Below are 18,836 nucleotides of genomic sequence, written 5' to 3'. Positions count from 1 at the left end.
AGGGGGAATAATTTTTTTCTCCCATATTTGAAGTATAATGTTGGCATAAGTAGGAGAGCAACTTGCGCTCATAGCCACTTCACTTTTTTGTTTGTAAAATTCCTCCTCAAAAGTTATAAAATTATTTTGGAGTACTAAGTCCAAACTAAAAGTACCCATGTAAACAATAGCTTCTTCAAACCACTGTAACCCTATTTCATGCAGGATTATGGAAAAAGGTCTACAGCATCAATTGTGGCATAAATAGTGTTTTCCTTATACAGTTTTTTTACCTACCTCCTTTAAAAAAATCCCATAAATCCTTAAGGTATCCTGCATGGTGTATTTGCTTGGCTTTAATTTATCAATACAATAGCTAGCGAATATGTTTAGATCCATTTGCAGCCATTATAGGCCTCATAGGCAGATCCACAGTGTTCTTATGCATCTTAGGGATACCAAAAAGGGATCATACAATGGATTTTTCCGTTTTCAAAAAAATATACATTTCCGAGTTAATTAAACCTTCTAAAAACACGTCATATAAAACCCGGTCAATTTTTTGCATGCTATATTTATTTGATTCCTAGACACTTTCATATTTAGTGGTGTCTTCCAGAATGTCCATCATTTTCCCTATATCACATATTATCCATAACAACTGTCACTTCTCCTTTATCTGGCCACATTATTCTAATATTATCATTATTTTTAATTGCATTTAATAATTCCAATTCTTCTTTAGATAAGTTGTGCCTAACTTTATTATTGTTCAACTTCTTTCTCCACTATCAATTCAAAGCTCTTAAGATGTGGGTATGGGAGTGGGGGGATGTTGTATATACTCTTTCTCCTGAGTCTAAAGTCTACAATACTTTCTTTTTCATCCTTGGGCATCAAGTTCTTCTTTTCTAGTGAATAACTTAAGTCCAAGATTAACTTGTTTACATCTGTCTTTTTACTAGGTATGAATTTAAAACCTTTGATAAATCATTTAAAAATGTTTTATTTAATTCAGTATGACTATAATTAAAATCTTATAATTCTCAAATTCATATGTACTGCTATTTATTTGGGTAATCATATCCTCATTATTATTATACTTTCTTCCATTTCCCTGTATTTGAGTTTTATTCTTAGTGCTATCCATACTAGTTAGTTCCTCCCCCTGTTGTACTGGTAAGTGTTTATTGGTCTGTTCTTTATTCTCTCCGACCTTCTCGGGGGGGGGGGATACTCTAAAAGGTCACTTAATATCAAATCATCTTCTCTTCTAGGATTAAAATTGTCCTCAAACTCATCTAATGTGTCCATGTTCCTTTCATAAACCTTCCTATATCTACCTCCTTGTTCATACCTCCCTTTATTTCCTTGAAAATTATCACTATTTTTATATCCAGTACTATCAATGTCCATGTTTGGGTTTAGGGTAGCTCCTGTGTTCCTTATATTCAGTCACACCTCTTTCATATTTCTTACTTTTCCTTCTACGTAACTTATTTTCTCTTCTATTTTATTTTCAATGTTGAAATATTTATTATTTTCATCTATAGTATATAATAAATCTCCTGTGATCAATTTAATACTCTCTATTTTTTCATAAATTCCTTCCATTTCCACTTTATTGTTTTTAATAATGAATTCCATAATGGAAAAACCACATTGATCAAATATATTAAGCAACTCTTTATGAAAAACAGCACCTTCTAAAACATTGTTGGGGTATTTAAAAACCCTTAACTCCTCAGGTACCATTTTAGCCTGCAAACACTTGTTGAGGTACCAATAATCTATTTGCATTGATATATATCTAAATAACAGTTCAAATAAAAGATCTAAATTGTTGTAGTAAGACCTACATTCACTGGTCCCACTGTGCTTTACTTGAAAAGAAAAGTTGTTGTCATGTAGCCAAGTAGTCCAATCTAAATGATGTTGCCTCCCCCGATTCAACCATTACTATTGCCTAATGTTTTATTGTTCAAAGAAGAGTCCACAGGTTTACAGCTTTAGTTACTTTTTTAACCTGCTTTTAATTTCTTTCACTACACTTTCCTCACTTTATATATATATATATATATATATATATATATATATATATATATATATATATATATGATAGATATATACACACACACACACACATATTTTATATATATATATATATATATATATATATATATATATATATATATATATATATATATATACATACACACACATATACATATATATGATAAATATGAAATATATATTTTTTTTACTTTAGCAACATTTTTATGACAACAGTAGCATTTAAGAGTACAGCTTTTTAGCTAACTTCTCAGCTAACTTTCTAAAGATTTGACACTCAAACTCTGTAAGAAAAGGTTTTTAGATAATGTCAATTGAATAATTGTTTTTAACAACTGTTTTACTGGTCATAATGTATAAGTAGGGGATCTATGGGATTTGTAGTAGGATATGAGGAAGTCCCAGTTTCTAGGGGAAAATGCAGTGATATGGTTAATGCATTTAATGCTCTTCTGGTTTTATTTTGCAATAAAGTTGGTAACTTAGCCATGGAAGTTTATTGATCTGCTGGTGTTTTCCTGCACCTCTACACTGCTTATTTTGTTTTTTTTTTTTTTTTTTGCTGGCACTCTTTAGCACTGAATTCTGGTATTTTATTTTGTTTTTACTGCTATAAACCTGTTTTGTATGTATATAGTGTCACCAAGTGGTCAAGAATAATATTACATACTACCAATGACAAATTTCACATGTCGACGTCGAAAATGTAAATAAGCCATATACTTCTACTTAATTCACTAATATACTGCTGGCGTATTTAAGATAGTGTGAGATATACAATATTACATTTGTGTCTGTCTAAACTAGTATATATTGTTCAGAACTGTAAACCAATTAATGTAGACCAATGCCATAAATGGCTCCTAGATTGAAAATCTTCATCTTTTCCTTAATATTTAAAAAATACAACTTATCATTTTTTGTTGGGTGAACTGGAGTTGACCTTATCAATTCCCACAAAGCTAAACACTGCTTCTTTATGTAATTTTTGATGATGTACTAATACACTACAGTCTCTGTAACAACAAACATGTTCAATGTTTCCCCAAAATAAAATGTCCCACATTAACAGATAGCTAAATAGATAAACCACTCAGTGGACATATAATAAACTCACGAATATTGAAAAACCTATGTACATTAACAAATGAGAAAGAACATACTTTAAAAAACACAATTACCTCAGGGATAACATCAAAACAGTTTCATACCCCAAAAAGCTTGCCCTGAAACTTCAACATACACATTTTTTAAACTTGTAAAATGAATAGCAACGGTTTCCCTCTTTTATAGAGATAAAAACATTTCTGTGGTACTGTAGTATTGAAAAACCTACCCCCTCATAATATAAGCCAGTATCTGTTAATAACACCTCTTATCTTAAATAAATCATTCCCGTAAGTGGTAACAAACCGCAATGTTTCAGAAGCCTTAGCCTTCATCTGTGCCTTATACTGTAATAAAGTTTGCCTTGTTTGAATAGCAGATCTCTTTCTAGCTTCTAAAACATCAGCTTGATTATAACCCCCTTATAAAACCTACTGCAAGTATCAGATGCCTGTTGATTCCATTCCTGATCATTACTATAAATACACCTAGCTCTAAACATCTGGGAATATGACATTTTTCATTATAAAATAGGGCTGACAGCTGGAAACATGCAAATAATTATTTACTACAAGGCTTATAATATAAAGTGATGTTAACAGTACCATCCAACAACTTTGTCAGTGAAATATCTAAAAATATTAATCTGAGTCCTGTTTCACTATTAAGATAGTGATTGAATAACTTCATCTGCATTTTTATCCCAAAAAAATCCAATCATCCAAAAAACATTTCCACATAACCAACTGTGAACCAAAAGAATTTTGACCCATATCACTGACGAATAATAATTCAAAATAACCAACATAGAAATCTGCATAAATAGGTGTAAATGTAGCACCTACTGCAGTGCCCTGCAACTGTAAAAAGCATATTCTATCAAAAAGTATGACATTCACTTCTAAAACAATAGAAATGAGATTTAACAACAACTCACTGAATTCTTGAGGACATAATTCACTCATATCCAGCCAATATTTCACTGCCTCTATCCCCTTAGAGTGGGGTATACATTAAACTGTCAATATCCAGAGTGCATACTTATGTCATACTTAATAACTGGATATCACTCATCAATACTAGAAACTCAATGACATTTCATAATCTGGACCTAACATGAACCAAAAGGGGTTTTAAATACAATTCCAAAAACTCAGAGAGACGGGTTCAGTAAGCATACCCATCCCAGAAACAGTCAGTCAACCAAGAACTGGATTAACTTGTTTGTGTATATTAGGTAATAAATCATCTGACTTAATAGAATATTTAGCTACCAAATGATTTTTAATCTCATTGGGTATTACATTATTCAATACCATATTATTTAAAAAAAAGAACCCATGGATTTTTTGAACATACCTGTTGAATCTAGTTCTGTATTTAATGTGTTTGTAACTCAATTAGCCCTGTACAAGCTTCCAAATGTATAGTCCTTTTAGCAAATTACGCCACACTCCAACCTTTATCAGCATTGGTCACTACCATATTTGTTGACTTTTTCAATTCTTCAGGGCAGTTCTTTCAACAGATGTAAGACTGCAACCAGTATTCCTAAATGTGCTTTTCTGATTGGTATACAAGTCATATAAAATGGACTGTCCAAAAGTCTTTACTGCTGGGTGGTTTTATGGCTGGAAAAAGAAAATACTAACCTACTTCACTTGAACATTTATTATTTCTAAAACCATACCAATACTCTACATTCAAAAGTAGTCTATAAAAAGATTTGTCAAAACCAAATCAAGTAAACCAGCAAAGCAAGGAACAAAATTCAAACCCTTATCCAACAAACCTAAGCCAGTCAAGTTTATATACAAATGCTCACTGCTTACATCTTGGTTAGCATATCCTGAAAGTCTGAAGTAATAACAGTCTACATTGCTGGGCTTCTAATGTTTACGGTCAACTCATTTACAAGGCTTGGACCTCGGAAAAGTCATTTTTTGGACTTTGGGTACACTTCCAGTTCAGTCGATATTAGACCATACTGACCATTTAGAAGAAGTGTCAAACTGACACAAAATTGATCTAGGATTGGATCATTCCATTTTACTTTTTGTTTGAACATTATTTACGTTACTGATACCTGCAAAACATGCAGCTTTTCTAAATTTTAATTTTAGAAATGCCTGGCCCGATTCATATTTTTTAAGGTCTCGCTTAGACTTTTTAATTTTGTGAGATGCTAGTACTAAATTAGGTGACTGCATTTGGCTGGCCAAAGATGAAAACAAGTTACGGTTTTGAAAAACATTCACTTGAGCAAGATCCGTTTACAAGTTGTTTTAGGCTGGCAATACTCTGTTCATAAAAGTTGATCAAATAATTTTTGAACATATATGAGGCTACCTTCTCTAATAACACTAATCATCACTGCATAAATGCTCCATCTTTATTTCCAAACCCTGGTTGTAAAAATACTCTGAGACTCCTAAGGTTCCTTGCTGTTAATGGGCTTTAAGCAAATGAAGATGCCAAACATGCAAACTTAACTTCTTGGAAAAGGAAGTTAAACCAGCAATTAACATTACATTCCTTGGTATTTAGCAGGATCAAATTCCTTGTGGGGGGGGGGTAAGTCTGTTCTGGTGTGAGAACAATGAAACACCAATGTATCATCCTTATCTACAATCATCCCATCCAGAAAAAAAATAAATCTAATGAAATGGCCAGAACACAAACTTTTTGAGAGAAACTAATCAGTTAATCAAACAAAGGTTCAGGGTCAGAACAAACACAAATGTATTCCAACAACTCGGTACACGGCCAATGAAACTGGGTGCACATATTCACTATGCAGAGCCACGAATAATACCATATCCATATAGAAAATCAAAACAATATTTGAATATATGAATCATACCCCAAAGAAGCAGAGAAACAAACTAAATTTCTCTCCTCAAGTAGCAACTTCTTCAGTGTTAACTGCACTCTGTTACGTAGTTTTCATTTCTCACCAGAAAAGCTATAAAGATAAGTCACACAAAACAGGTTTATTCTGTTGTTTTAAGTTTTCATTATTTAGGTTCAGTGACTGAATACTTTATTATTTTACATTATTCACATCAATTAATTATAAGGTGGATGCATTTCTAAAGTATTTGGATAAAACCGATTTTTTGTTTTCTGCCAGATGAATTATAAAGGGGACCAAGTCACACAGTATAATTAACACTGAAGAAGCTCCAATTTGAGGAGAGAAATAGTTTCTATATTTGCTTCTTTGGAGCATACGTTGTATATTAAAATATTTTTAGCTTCTGCTTGGGTGCTTGTGGCTCTACATAGTGAATACGTGCACCCAGTTTCACGTTTCCGCAGTCATGCACTGAGTTGCTGGTGTCTGCATGTGTATCTTTAAAGATATATATATATATATATATATATATATATATATATATATATATATATATATATATATATATCATTTATTTACCATGCATGTCCCCCAGCACATGCGCGTGCGCACACACACACACACACACACACACACACTTTCCAAAGAATATTACATATTTCTGCACTCAAGCATAAACTTGAACGTTTTAACTCTCTTTCTGTCTCAATCTCAATCCAAAACTAAACTTACAAGAACAGTAGATGTTCAATTGAAGGCGTTAGCTATATGAGTTATATTCTGCCACAAGTCAGACAGCTCAAGCTGAGCTAACTAAAACACAAGTTTGGGTAGCAAGCCCTTCAGAGCTTTCCTGTTAACAGAGAGAGGAAGGCTGAGCCCTGAAATGGCAATACAAGGAACAACAAAAAAATGTCCACACCCTGGCATAAAAAGGGTCTATATTATATTCTCGAAAGCCAACAATATCGAATCAGATACTGTCGACATGATAATAGCAAACGCTGAGAATATCGAACGTGTAAACGGAAATCTCCATAAGGGAAGATTTCCATTTACTGCAATGTAGTGGGGTCTCAGAGTTACTATATATAAGTAGTGGGGGGGGTGGGGGGCACAGAGGGGCTTGCCCCCCTGCTTAAATCCATTAGGGTACTTTTGTCTTTTTTGGGGGGGTTATTACCAGTTCGATGGTTGAAGACATCAACCATATGGTATCGATGATATGGTGTTCGATGTTTTCAACCTTTGAGCTTATAATACAGACCCGCATAAAAACACACCAAAAAATCAAACAGGGGGGTGGGGTGGAGGGAGCATTTACTGCAGCAGTGATCATTTGAACATCTACTGTTATGGTAAGTTTACTTTCACAACTGCTGCAGTAGCCTTAGCTATATGGAGTAGGCTACCATAGCTTACTACATTTGGGTTGTGGAAGGACAAGAGTCCAGCAGCTTCTGGAGAATGGTGCTAGCAACACCTGACGTACACCTAAAGAATGAATCAAGCTTATAGTGCTTTGGACAAGTAACTGCAGTGGACAAAGTAGCAGCTTCTAGAATACTTTTAGAATCCAACCCTTCCAAACAGCCATAGATGAAGTCAAGGCCCTTGGTAGAGTGGGCATTGACCCTACCTGGAATAAATTTGATATGGTGGGTATAACAAAAGGTAATAGTGTTAGACAGCCATTTGGAAATAAGTCTGTTCTGACGCAGGTTGTCCCTTCTTATTACCTTCAGAAGAAATGAACAACTGATCCAAAGATCTGAAAGATTTATTTCTGTCAAGATGTCTGTTCTTTATCTGCGGACATTCAAGGTACAGTGCATCCCTTCTCCCTTGTAGGTTTAAGAATGAAACTGGGAAGACGAATAGTTTGGCTTAAAGTAAACTCGGACACCACTTCAGACTTACAAGAAGGATTACTTCTCAAAAAAACTGCCCCTGTGTAAAATGAGATTGGGTTAGCTCCCTAAAAGAGCCTGCAACTCAGATATTTTTCTTGCAGAGGTCAGTGAAACACGAAGAACATCTGTTTTTCATGTCAAGAGCCTCAAGTCAGCCAGGTTAGCTGGGTCAAATGAAGCAAATATTAGCTTCTCTAACACAAAATTAAGATCTCAAGGAGAGGCCATTGGTTTACTTGGAGGCCTCTTGTGCAATTTTGACAGGAGACTGCATTGAAGGAGGAGGATCCATGGGCAGACATGTCAAAATGGCCAATAAATGAACCTCGACAGGGGAAATAAAGGCCACAGGATAGTAACTGATGCAAATATTGTAAACCAGGGAACAACTAGCCCTGAATGTGTGCAGGTTATGTTGCTGGTACCAACCATATTTCCATTTGCTAATATACGATTTTCTAGTAGCAGGCTTTCTTGCCTCCATTAGAAGCTGCCACACAACCTCAGTTAAAAAGTTGCTTAAAAGGAATTCGGACCCTATCATCCAGGAAATCAAATGAAGTTGATTGAAGTCAGGGTACATCAAAGATCCTTATTCTTTTGTCAGTAGATCCAGTTTGTGAGGAAGCTTGTGGTAACTGCCCCCTGGCAATTTCCAAAAGAAGGGAGAATGATGGCTGCCTAAGCCAGAAGGGAGTCACCACAATGATCCTGGGGGATTCCTTCTCAATCTTCATAAGTGCCCTGGATATTACTGAAAATCATACAGGAACACTCCTGTCCGAGGAAAAGAAAAAGAAAGAAAAAGCATGCGCCTTCCAGGCCTTTTTGCATGGAGAGCTGGAACACAAGCTTTCCAGTTGATTGTTCAGACAGGGGCAAAGATATCTACTTGATTAACTTGCCACAGATGGATCTAATCTTGGAAGGCCCCCCTGGTCATGTATACCACACAATTTTGCTCTGAAGGAATATAGGCTACCTATAGAGGCAGACAGTGTGTTGTGAGGCTATTATCTCAAAGTTAACATGGCAAATCTGCAAAGGGGGTATGACTTGGTCCCCCCTACTTGCTGATGCACCACATGACTGTGGTATTGTCTGTAGTAATGTGAAGAAGTCCTGGGGACCAAAGATGATACAGAGAGTTGAGTTCCTTGATCATGTTTGCATCTATTCTTGGTGTCCCTCCTGAAACTGCTCTTCAAGCAAAACTTAAGGTGTCTTGTTTCATAACTGGAAGGGAGAAGGGAAGACCTAGAGTTAAGGATATTTGTCATCTTCACCAAGTATTTTTCTTCTGACAAACCCGAGCACTGGGATTTGAAAAGACAAAGGGTGTTGGTGCTGGGACCAAAGAGACTTTAGATACCACTGTACGTTTTTCATGTGAAGTCTTGCCAGAGGTATCATGAGAATCACAGAAGATGTGAAACCCAAAATTCTGAGGTATTCCCTCACAGTGACCAAAGTTTGAGGTAGAAAACCTGAGAAATGGATCTATTTTTTCCTGTGGAAGACAAACTCTTTGAAATGAGATGTCTAGTTAACATCCTAGGAACACAGTCCTGTGTGAAGGAGTCAAGAAAGAAGTTTTCATATCCTTTTGGAATCCCAGCCTTTGTAAGAGATCTCTCACCCAAGACAGAGATTGTTGACACTTGGAAAAAGAGTCTGAAAACATAACCAAGTTGTCCAATATAGAAAAATGTGGATATCCTGTAGCCTACAATGAGCTATAACTGGAGCAAGACACTTTGTGAACACTCTTGGTGCAGTGCATACTCCAAAGGGTAAGGCTAAGAACTGATAATGTAATCCAGACATGCAAAACCTTAAGAAACAGCTGAAGTCTTGATGAACAGGGATGTGATAAGTATCTTTTAAGTTTAGTGTTACCAGGCAACTTGAAAGAGGAAGAAAAGGAAACAGGTTGTGAAGTGACATCATTTTGATTTTGGGCATTATCTAAAACAGGAAAGAAAGATCCAGAACTGGTCTGCAAGCATTTTCTTTCTTTGACGCTATTCAACTTCATTTTCTTGGGAAGGAGCAACTGGTTCCACCACGCCTTGGGACAGTATGTGATAAGTCTGATCTGGAAGATGAGGGATGACCCTATGGAAGGAAGGAATTTCCTCCCACTGCCATCTGTAACTTTGATGAATGATCTTCAGATCCCATTTGTCGGAAACTATCTGTTGCCAAACAGAAAAATGGTGATTAAAATTTTCTGGAGGAAAAAGAGGGCCAGGATGGGAGGGCTCACATGTTATGCAGAACACCAGCTCAGACTTGTTAGACTGCCCTTGCTTTTGGGAGGTTTGGGGCTTCTTTTTGGAACCCACTTGCCATTTCTTCATAAATATATGCTTACCTATACTTCATTGAATCTGTTTAGTCTGCTTTTTGCCAAAACTGGATGAGGAGTTAGAGAATCGTTTAGAAAATGTGAAAAAGGAGGTCTGAAAAACCTTAGAGCTTCTCCAGAACAGTTTACTCCTTTCATGACAGTTTTTGATGACCTATGCAGCAGAGGGGCCAAAAACTAAATCTCTATCCAAAGGGGAATTTAAAATCTCATTCCTGATCTGGGAGGTTCTGAAACTGTAACCATGCAAAACTCATCATGTTACCAGTGGCCCTGGCACTGGAAATGCCCCTAGCTCTGTAAGAAATGTGAACAGTCATACACATACTGTAAACAATAAGTAGTGACATCTGCAATAAAACAAACTAAATTACTTAAAGTAGAGTTTTCCTCACAAGAAGAAACTGCTGATAAAACATTTCTCCTGCTTTCAAAGTTAGTCAGAACAAAATTTAACATAGTCTGCCAACTCAAAATTCTGAAAATTAAAGTTGCAGAAGTAAACACTTTTTCCCCACAATTGTCAATAATGTTCTTCATCCTTATCAGAAAGAACAGGATTGGAATTAGCCGTTTAGCTGCAGTCGAATCAACTAAAGCTATGGCTCCTGGATCGGGTTTGGGAATCATGCATAAAAAGTTAAAAGACCTATTTACTTTATATTATCTGCCTTTTTAAGTGAAGCTTTCTGACTATCAGGGAAATTGCAGGCAGTAACACACATCATCTAAAGCAGATAGAACAGGTGGAGTGTAGGTTCTAGAAATAACTCATAATATTTTCTGGGGGACTGAGAATCATCAGTGTTCTCCACTGAAAACAGAAGCACATTCTAGCAATAGTCTTACAGAAAGAGAAACCACCACAGGGAGAATCACAATCTGAACTCTACTCAGAGTCTGAATTAGATATTTTATTTCCTGACAGAGGAGTTCTAAAGGGGACTATGTCACGAAGCAATTAACAATGAATACACTCCAATTTGAGGAGAGATTATTTGTTTCTTTGGAGCGTGCTTCATATATTAAAATATTTTTAGCTCTTATTTGGGTGATATATTTGTGACCATACATACTGAATACGTTCACCCAGTTTCACGTTTTAACAGTTGTGTATCAAGGTGTGTGTATTTTTTTTTCTATTTTAAACATGCTACACACACTTACTTTACAAAGAATGCTACATAACATTTCTGCACTCCAGCACAACACCTGAAAGTTTTAACTCACGTTCTCTTTCTGTCTCAATTTCAGTCCAAAACTAAACTTACCACAACAGTAGATGTTTGAATCATGGCTTTAGCTAATATGGGTTATAGTCTGCCATGGGTCAGGCAGCAAAAGCCGAGCTGACTGAAAGACAAGTTTGGGAAGCAAGCCCTTCAGAGCTTTCCTGCGAACACAAAGAGGAAAGCTGAGCCTTGAAAGGACAATGCAAGGAGCAACAAAAAATAAAAGTCCACACCCTGGCATAAAAACCCACAAAAAAAAAAAACAATGGGTGATGGAGGGAGCTGCTACTGCAGCAGTGATCATTTTAACATCTACTGTTATGGTAAGTTTACTTTCACAACTGCTGCAGTAGCCTTAGTTACATGGGTAGACCAGCATAGCTTACTACATTTGGGAGGTGGAAGAGAAGAATCCAGGAGCCCCTGGAGAATGGTCCTAGCAAAGTCTGACACAGACCTAGAGAAGGAATCAAGCTTATAGTGCCTTAGTACAGAGGACCAAGTAGCAGCTTCTAGAATACTTCTACAATCCAACCTTTTCCAAAAAGCCATAGATGAAGCCTCTGTGGGCATCCAAGGTATACAGTATCCTTCCTCCCTCATTTGTAGGTTCAGGAAAAGAAAATGATGAGATGAATAGCTTAGCTTAAAGTAAACTTGGATACCACTTCAGACTTAAAAGAAGGATTACTTCTCAAAAAAAAAAAAACTGCCCCTGTGTAAAATGAGATAGGGTTAGCTCCCTATAAGAGCTTGCAATTCAGATACTTTTCTTGCAGAGGTCAGAGCAATCAGAAACTGTTTTCCATGTCAAGAACCTCAAGTAAGACAGACTTTCTAGTTCAAATGGAGCAAGTGTTAGCTTCTCTAATACAAAAATAAGATCCCAAGGAGGGTCCAATGGTTTACTTGGAGGCGTCTCATGCAAAACCCCTTTCAAAAACATTTTGACAGAATCATAAATCTTTTCAGGAAAAGAAGTATCCCTCATTCTTTTACCAGAAACTACTTTACAAGAATGACCACTAGCCAGAATTAAACCCTGGACACAGTAAACTAATTCTATCTAAAGGACTTTGAGGAGGAGTACATACATGCTTAATTTTCTGTTTCTTTTTGACATGAAAAATGGGGCCAGCAGTGTTACTAATGGCAGCAACAGCTGCTTCAGGGACGGGCACAACATTCTGACGCAAGAAGAAAGCCTTCCCTGTTCCCTTTCCCAGGACCTACAAGAGTAGCTCTCCCTTGCTCAGTGAAGGGGCTCCATCAGCTACAGGGGACATGGCTAACCTTCACTGAGGCAATTTGCTAGCTTGCTGTGCTGGCAAAGTCTGTTTGCTTAACTTTTTCTGTTTGTGGCTGGAAGGAGGACAGACCATGGGACCAGCAGTTTATCAAACCAAAAATGGTGTTTCCTTCCCAAGGAAGACAATCGGCAACTGCTGGTAAAAACTCCAAGTCTTTAAGTGTGAGATTTTCACAGAAAAACACAGTAAAAACTAATTTACCAGCCTCTGAAAAAGTAAACTAAACAATATCTCCGCAGAAAAAAAATAATTTTCAGTTACTTTACACAACTTTTAAACCTGACAAGGAAAAAGAGCTTGTCCATACAATACAGTCTCGCGACAGTCAGTTAAAACACAAAACTCCTAGCTTTAAAGTAACTTTCCTGAAGAAGAAAGTGATGAAATACAAACAATATTTAGAAAATGGAAGTTAACTTACTTGTCTGTCAAAGGAACAGCACCAAGCCAACCGTCGATCCTCAGAAGCCTCAGAGCAGCGTACTCTTTTGTCAGCAGTAGAGCTCTGAAGGGCTTGGCAACCAAACTTGTCTTTTAGTCAGCTTAGCTCAAACTGCCTGACAGTTTGGGCATGTAGAAGGTGCCCTGAAGTTTTTGAAGCTGGCTGGCTTATATCCTTTCCAGGGTATAACCCACATAGCTAAGACTACTGCAACAGATATCAATGTGATGAATATCAACAGTTCTCTGCAAACAATTTTTAAAGAAATGTATACATTAAACAAGTACCCCAACATTGGGGCAAATATTGAAACAAGACATTTTTCTTAACATTAACTTGATGATGGAAAACAAATCAGATATAAACATGCGTTATTTATAAGAAGCTACATTATGGATGTCTTACCTTTAGGCTTAGCATGGTTGGGGTTATTAATCACATAACTGTTATGATACAATGACAGCAGATTAGGTATTAAGCTGTGTTCAAATCGCTGGTCCTCCAACTTGATACGTGCGCTGTTTTCAAAATCATGAGACCTCTTACACTTATCACCATATCTACAGTTTCCATATAGAAACTGCTGACAGATGTGCAGTCTTTGACATTTTTCAAAAGTACAAGCTTCATCATTTCCATTGCTTTTGTTGTAAAAATGACACGCCTAGAATTGAAGGTAAAATAAGTTTTAGTTAAAACAAACATGCATCAACTCTTACAAAAGAATACTGTTAACACCATTAAATATAAAATGCAAAACTGTTCTTACAAGAAATCATTAATCCTGAACATAAATTTACTACAACAGAAATAAAAATCATGTGCACTTTCAACTATGCATACTGTAGGTGTCATTCCCTATACCAGTGACTGGTAACTCATTTTACTTACTTCTAAGAAAGAAAAGCGGTGTGCCGCATGCATGTATAGGGAGAAACGCACAAAATTTTTCAGCTACATCAAAGAGTTGACCACAGATGATGCATGGGACAGAATTTAGTAGTTTTGGAAACAGAATATACGAAAGAACAATATGGACTATCAGAAAACTGCCAAAGATGGCTTGGGGTCACATACTTCTCAACCTCTTAGGCACAAGAATTATAGACAAAATAAAAAAATAATGGGGGTGGGGGCAATGGTCTGAAATTAGGAACAGGTTTTAAATACTGCTCTTATAAACTTGGAAACTTAGAAAGATGAAAAAAAAAAGAAGTTATGTCTTACCATAATGTTCCATCTATGCTGTTGATCTTCATTCATTCATTACTGATGGGTTGTCAGTTCCATCCTCAGAACCAAGTTGGCACTGTACAAGCTTGCATCAGCCAAAAACTCTCAAGCTAAGATTACCCATAGTGCCTCTCTCCCAAATATCTCAGATCGCGTTTGCCCAAAGTACGCAAGGCAGAGGCTTTTTCTGCTCATAATACCCTAAACCAGGGTAATGGACCACATCCAAACCTCCAGGAGCCTACTGAAGGGGGACGGTGGGAGAGGAGTAATGAATGAATGAATGAAGATCAACAACATAGATGGAATGTTATGGTAAGACGTAACTTCTTTATCTAATGTTGTTAATCTTCATTCATTACTTACTGATAGGACAGAGTACCTAGCTACTTTGTAACCTGGGCAGCCCTTAGGAAGAATATTCCTGAGCACCATTGAGCCAAAGGAAGCTCTCCCCCTGGAGACTAAGTCTAATTTGTAATGAGTGATAAAGGTATGTGGAGTGGCCCAAGTTGCTGCTGCACAAATGTCATCCATGGAAGCTCTAGAAAGAAAAGCTACTGAAGTTGCAATAGATCTGGTTAGGGAAGTTTGTTATGATGATAGAAAAAACATATAGAATCCATTAGCCATTTTGATAAGGTAACTTTAGAAACTGGCTTTCCTAGTTTCGGTCCAGAATAGGATATGAAAAGTTGGTTGGATTTCCTGAATGATTTTGTCTTGTCCAGATAAAAACATAATTGTCTATGTACATCCAGTAAATGAAGGCAGTATTTCCCTTTATTTGAGAAACTGGAGAAGAAAACTGGCAAGTCAATTGTCTGATTCATAGTAAATTCTGAAACTACCTTGGGCAGAAGGGAAGAATTGGTCCGAAGCGATACTCTATCTTTGTGAAAGATCATGTAAGGCCTTTTGATGCATAAAGCCAGAAGTTCAGATATTCTCCTTGCTGATGTAATGGCTGCTAAAGAGTTTTCCAGGATAGGAATTTAATATCACAAGAGGCAGTGGGTTCAAAAGGTGGTCTAGTCAGAGCCTGTAATACTAGTGTGAGATTCCAAGGTTCTATGGGGTCTCTAATAGGAAGTCTAATATGAGTAACCCCTTTCAGAAAAGTTTTACAGAGGCGATGAGAAATCAGTGATGAATCCCCAAAGCCATCATGAAAATTAGAAATAACAGCTAAGTGCACTCGAATCGTGCAGGCTGTCGCTCCTGATTGCAGAAGGTATGACAGATAAAGGAGTACGTCTGGGACAGAGGATAAACAAGGATCTACATTGTTGTCACCAGCCCAGAAACAGAATCTTTTTCACTTTTCACAATACAGTTTCCTAGTGGTCAGTTTCTGTGAAGCCAGAAGAATGTCACGTAGTGGGAGAGGAGAGATTCTTCTGCCTGGCAATTACTGGAAGTGGAGAAACCAAGCTGTGAGTTTGAGATTGAGAATGTTTGGATGAAGTAACCGTTGGGGGGTGTGACAGCAATCCTGGAGATGGATACAGAATTTGTGGTTTGCGAACTAGATGATGCCAAAGGAAGAAAAACTAAACTTGACGGGGCCAGAAAGGAGCAATGAGGATCACTCGGCTTCTCAACCAAAAGGCTTTCTTTAAGAAATGTGGTATCAGCAGAATGGTGGGAAAGGCATAAAGCAGGTCCATGGGCCAATCATGTGTGACAACATCCCTCGGGGATCCCCCTGCAGGTGGATTAGAGTAAAGTAGCTGCTGTATTTATGGTTTATGGGCAAGGTGAACAAGTTGCAGCAAGGCTAGCCCCAACAATCGAATATCTTCGACGTTACTGAAGGACCACTCATAAGGAAGAATACACCTGCTCAGTTTGTCTGCAATCAATGTGGAATCCTCGAGAATGTGCGTTGCTATCAGAAAGCAGTTGGAAGCTATCACCCATTGCCAAATTCTCACGGCTTCCCGGCACAGTGAATAAGATTTGGTTCCCCCTTGTTTGTTGATGTACCAGACTACTGACATTTTGTTGGGCTGAATCGCAATAGTCTGTGATGGAAGGGCCGGATGGAATACTTGCAATGCTAAGAGCACAGCCCTCAGTTCCAGGACACTGATATGCAGGTTGGCCTCTGTGGGTGACCAAGTGCCTTGGACTGTCTTGTCCCTGAAAATGGCCCCCCAACCCAGTCTGGAGGCATCTGTGGTCATTGTGGCCTTGGGCTGTGGGGTCAAGAAAGGATGACTCCATAGGGTCATGTCTGACTGCAGGCACCAATGTAAGTCCATCCTGCACCGATTTATGTGGATCTGGAAAGATAATGGATGGGTTAGCATTGACCACTGAGTTAAGAGAAGCCACTGAAGTAGCCTCATGTGTAGTCTGGCCAGTAGGACAATTATCATTGAGGCCATGGACCCCAAGAGTTGAAGGACTGCCCATGCGGGCACCTTGCCTCGGGGAAGCATCACTCAGACCTGAAGAAATATTCTTTTAACCTGTGAAGTGGAAGTGATACTCCTGAAGGATAATGTATTTAGCATTGCCCCTATGATTTCCAGGGACTGGGCAGGAGCTAGTTGAGACTTTTTTGTTTATGGAAATTCCCAGGTTCTCTGCTTGAAGTAGGATGTATTGTCATGCTGCTAATAGAAGACGCTTGGTGGGGGTGGTGAGGAGCCAATCGTCCAGATATGGAAACACCTGGAATCTTTGCAGTCTTAGGTGAGCTGCTACCACTGCCATGCATTTGAACACTCTAGGAGAATTTGTTGAGAATACTGTGGTTCAAAATTGGTCTCCAGTCCCCTGTTTTCTTTGACACCAAAGAGAGTCTTGGAGTAGAATCCGGCTCCTACCTGGTCTGGTGGGACTGCTTGGATAAAGTACAGTTTTGTACCTACCATAAATGTAGATGTTCGAAGATCCACATTGCTGCAGTCCTTACACTTGGGTAGTCCGCTGTCCTCGGTCGGCCCGAATATCAAAGTATTAGGCTGACGTCGGTCAAGGCGCTTAAGACTGACATCAGGACGTCAGGGTACAAATGCGCATGACCGACGTCATATCCTCAGTCTTTTCTTGCCCCAGATGTCAGAAGACCCTAAACAGAAAAGTCAAAACCAAAAGACAGCAAAAAACAACCAACCACCCTTGCACTAATCATATGTACAATATATACAATATCCACAATATTTACAACCCAAACCACACAACCGCCTCTAACAACAGAGGGGAAGGAGGGAGGGTAAATTGGACTGCAGCAATGTGGATCTTCGAACATCTACATTTATGGTAGGTACAAAACTGTACTATGTTCTTCATCTCACATTGCTGCAGTCCTTACACTTGGGTAGAATCCCAAAGCAGAGGTAAGGGAGGATGGCAAAACTATAAAGCAGTAGGAGCTGCCAAAATGCCCTGTAAAATTGCAGTGGCAAACCCAGCCCTAGATTTAGAGTAAAGTGGAAGGTGGTAATGCTTAGAGAAAGTATGCACTGAACTCCAAGTAGCTGCCTCCAAAATATCTTTAGTTGCCACCCCCTTAAAAAGCTGTAGAAGTGGCAGTAGCTCTAGTGGAATGAGGCCTAATCCCAGCTGGAATCTCCTTACCATGATGGGAATAACAGAAAGCAATACAAAACCCAATCCACTTAGAAATAGTTTGTTTTGACACAGGCTTGCCCTGAGAACCCAAAGCAAAAGAAACAAACAATTGCTGAGACTGCCTGAACCCTTTAGTTCTGCTCAAATAATATCGCAACTGCCTGTGTATATCCAAGGTGTGCAAAATCTTTTCCCCTTTATTTTGGGGTTTGCATAAAAAGTAGGCAAATGAATAGTTTGGTTTAAAGCCACACTAGAAACCACCTTAGGCATAAAGGAAGGATTAGTACGTAAAGATACCCTATCCTTATGGAAAATTAAGAAAGGCTCAACTGCCATAAGGGCCTGTAATTCAGAAACCCTTCTACAGAGGTAATGGCCAACAAAAAGCAGTCTTCCATGATAAATATTTCAACTCGGCAGTAGCTGCAGGCTCAAAAGGTTGTAGAGTGAGTTTCTCCAACACAAAATTGAGATCCCAAGCAGGAGTAGGAGCTCTACGTGGGGGTCTTATATTCTTTGCCCCTCTAAGGAATTGCTTAAACAAAGGATGAGAAAACAATGGTGGATCACAGTCATAGTGAGCAGAAATTGCTGCAGCATGAATCTTAATAGAAGAGAAGGACAAACCTTTGTCCAGTAACTCAGCAAGATATTGAAGAGCCACACTTAAATTATGCTTAACATAAAATTCCTTGGCTGCACTCCAAAATAAAAATCTCTTCCATTTATCT

General features: G+C 37.9%; 1 protein-coding gene across 1 annotated transcript in view; it reads right to left on the bottom strand.

Annotated features, from left to right (window-relative positions):
- LOC122814987 (protein mono-ADP-ribosyltransferase PARP12-like) overlaps window positions 1-18,836 on the bottom strand; it is a 1,242,293-nt gene that overhangs the window by 1,042,615 nt on the left and 180,842 nt on the right. The window contains exon 3 of the mRNA XM_044087242.1: window positions 13,690-13,948. Within this exon, the coding sequence (XP_043943177.1) occupies window positions 13,690-13,948 (259 nt within the window). The remainder of the gene's footprint in view (window positions 1-13,689; window positions 13,949-18,836) is intronic.

Source organism: Protopterus annectens, chromosome 11.part0 (assembly GCF_019279795.1).
Source record: "Protopterus annectens isolate FY-2018-M chromosome 11.part0, PAN1.0, whole genome shotgun sequence".
In the NCBI taxonomy this organism is placed as follows: domain Eukaryota; kingdom Metazoa; phylum Chordata; order Ceratodontiformes; family Protopteridae; genus Protopterus; species Protopterus annectens.
This window is presented reverse-complemented; position numbering and strand designations above follow the sequence as displayed.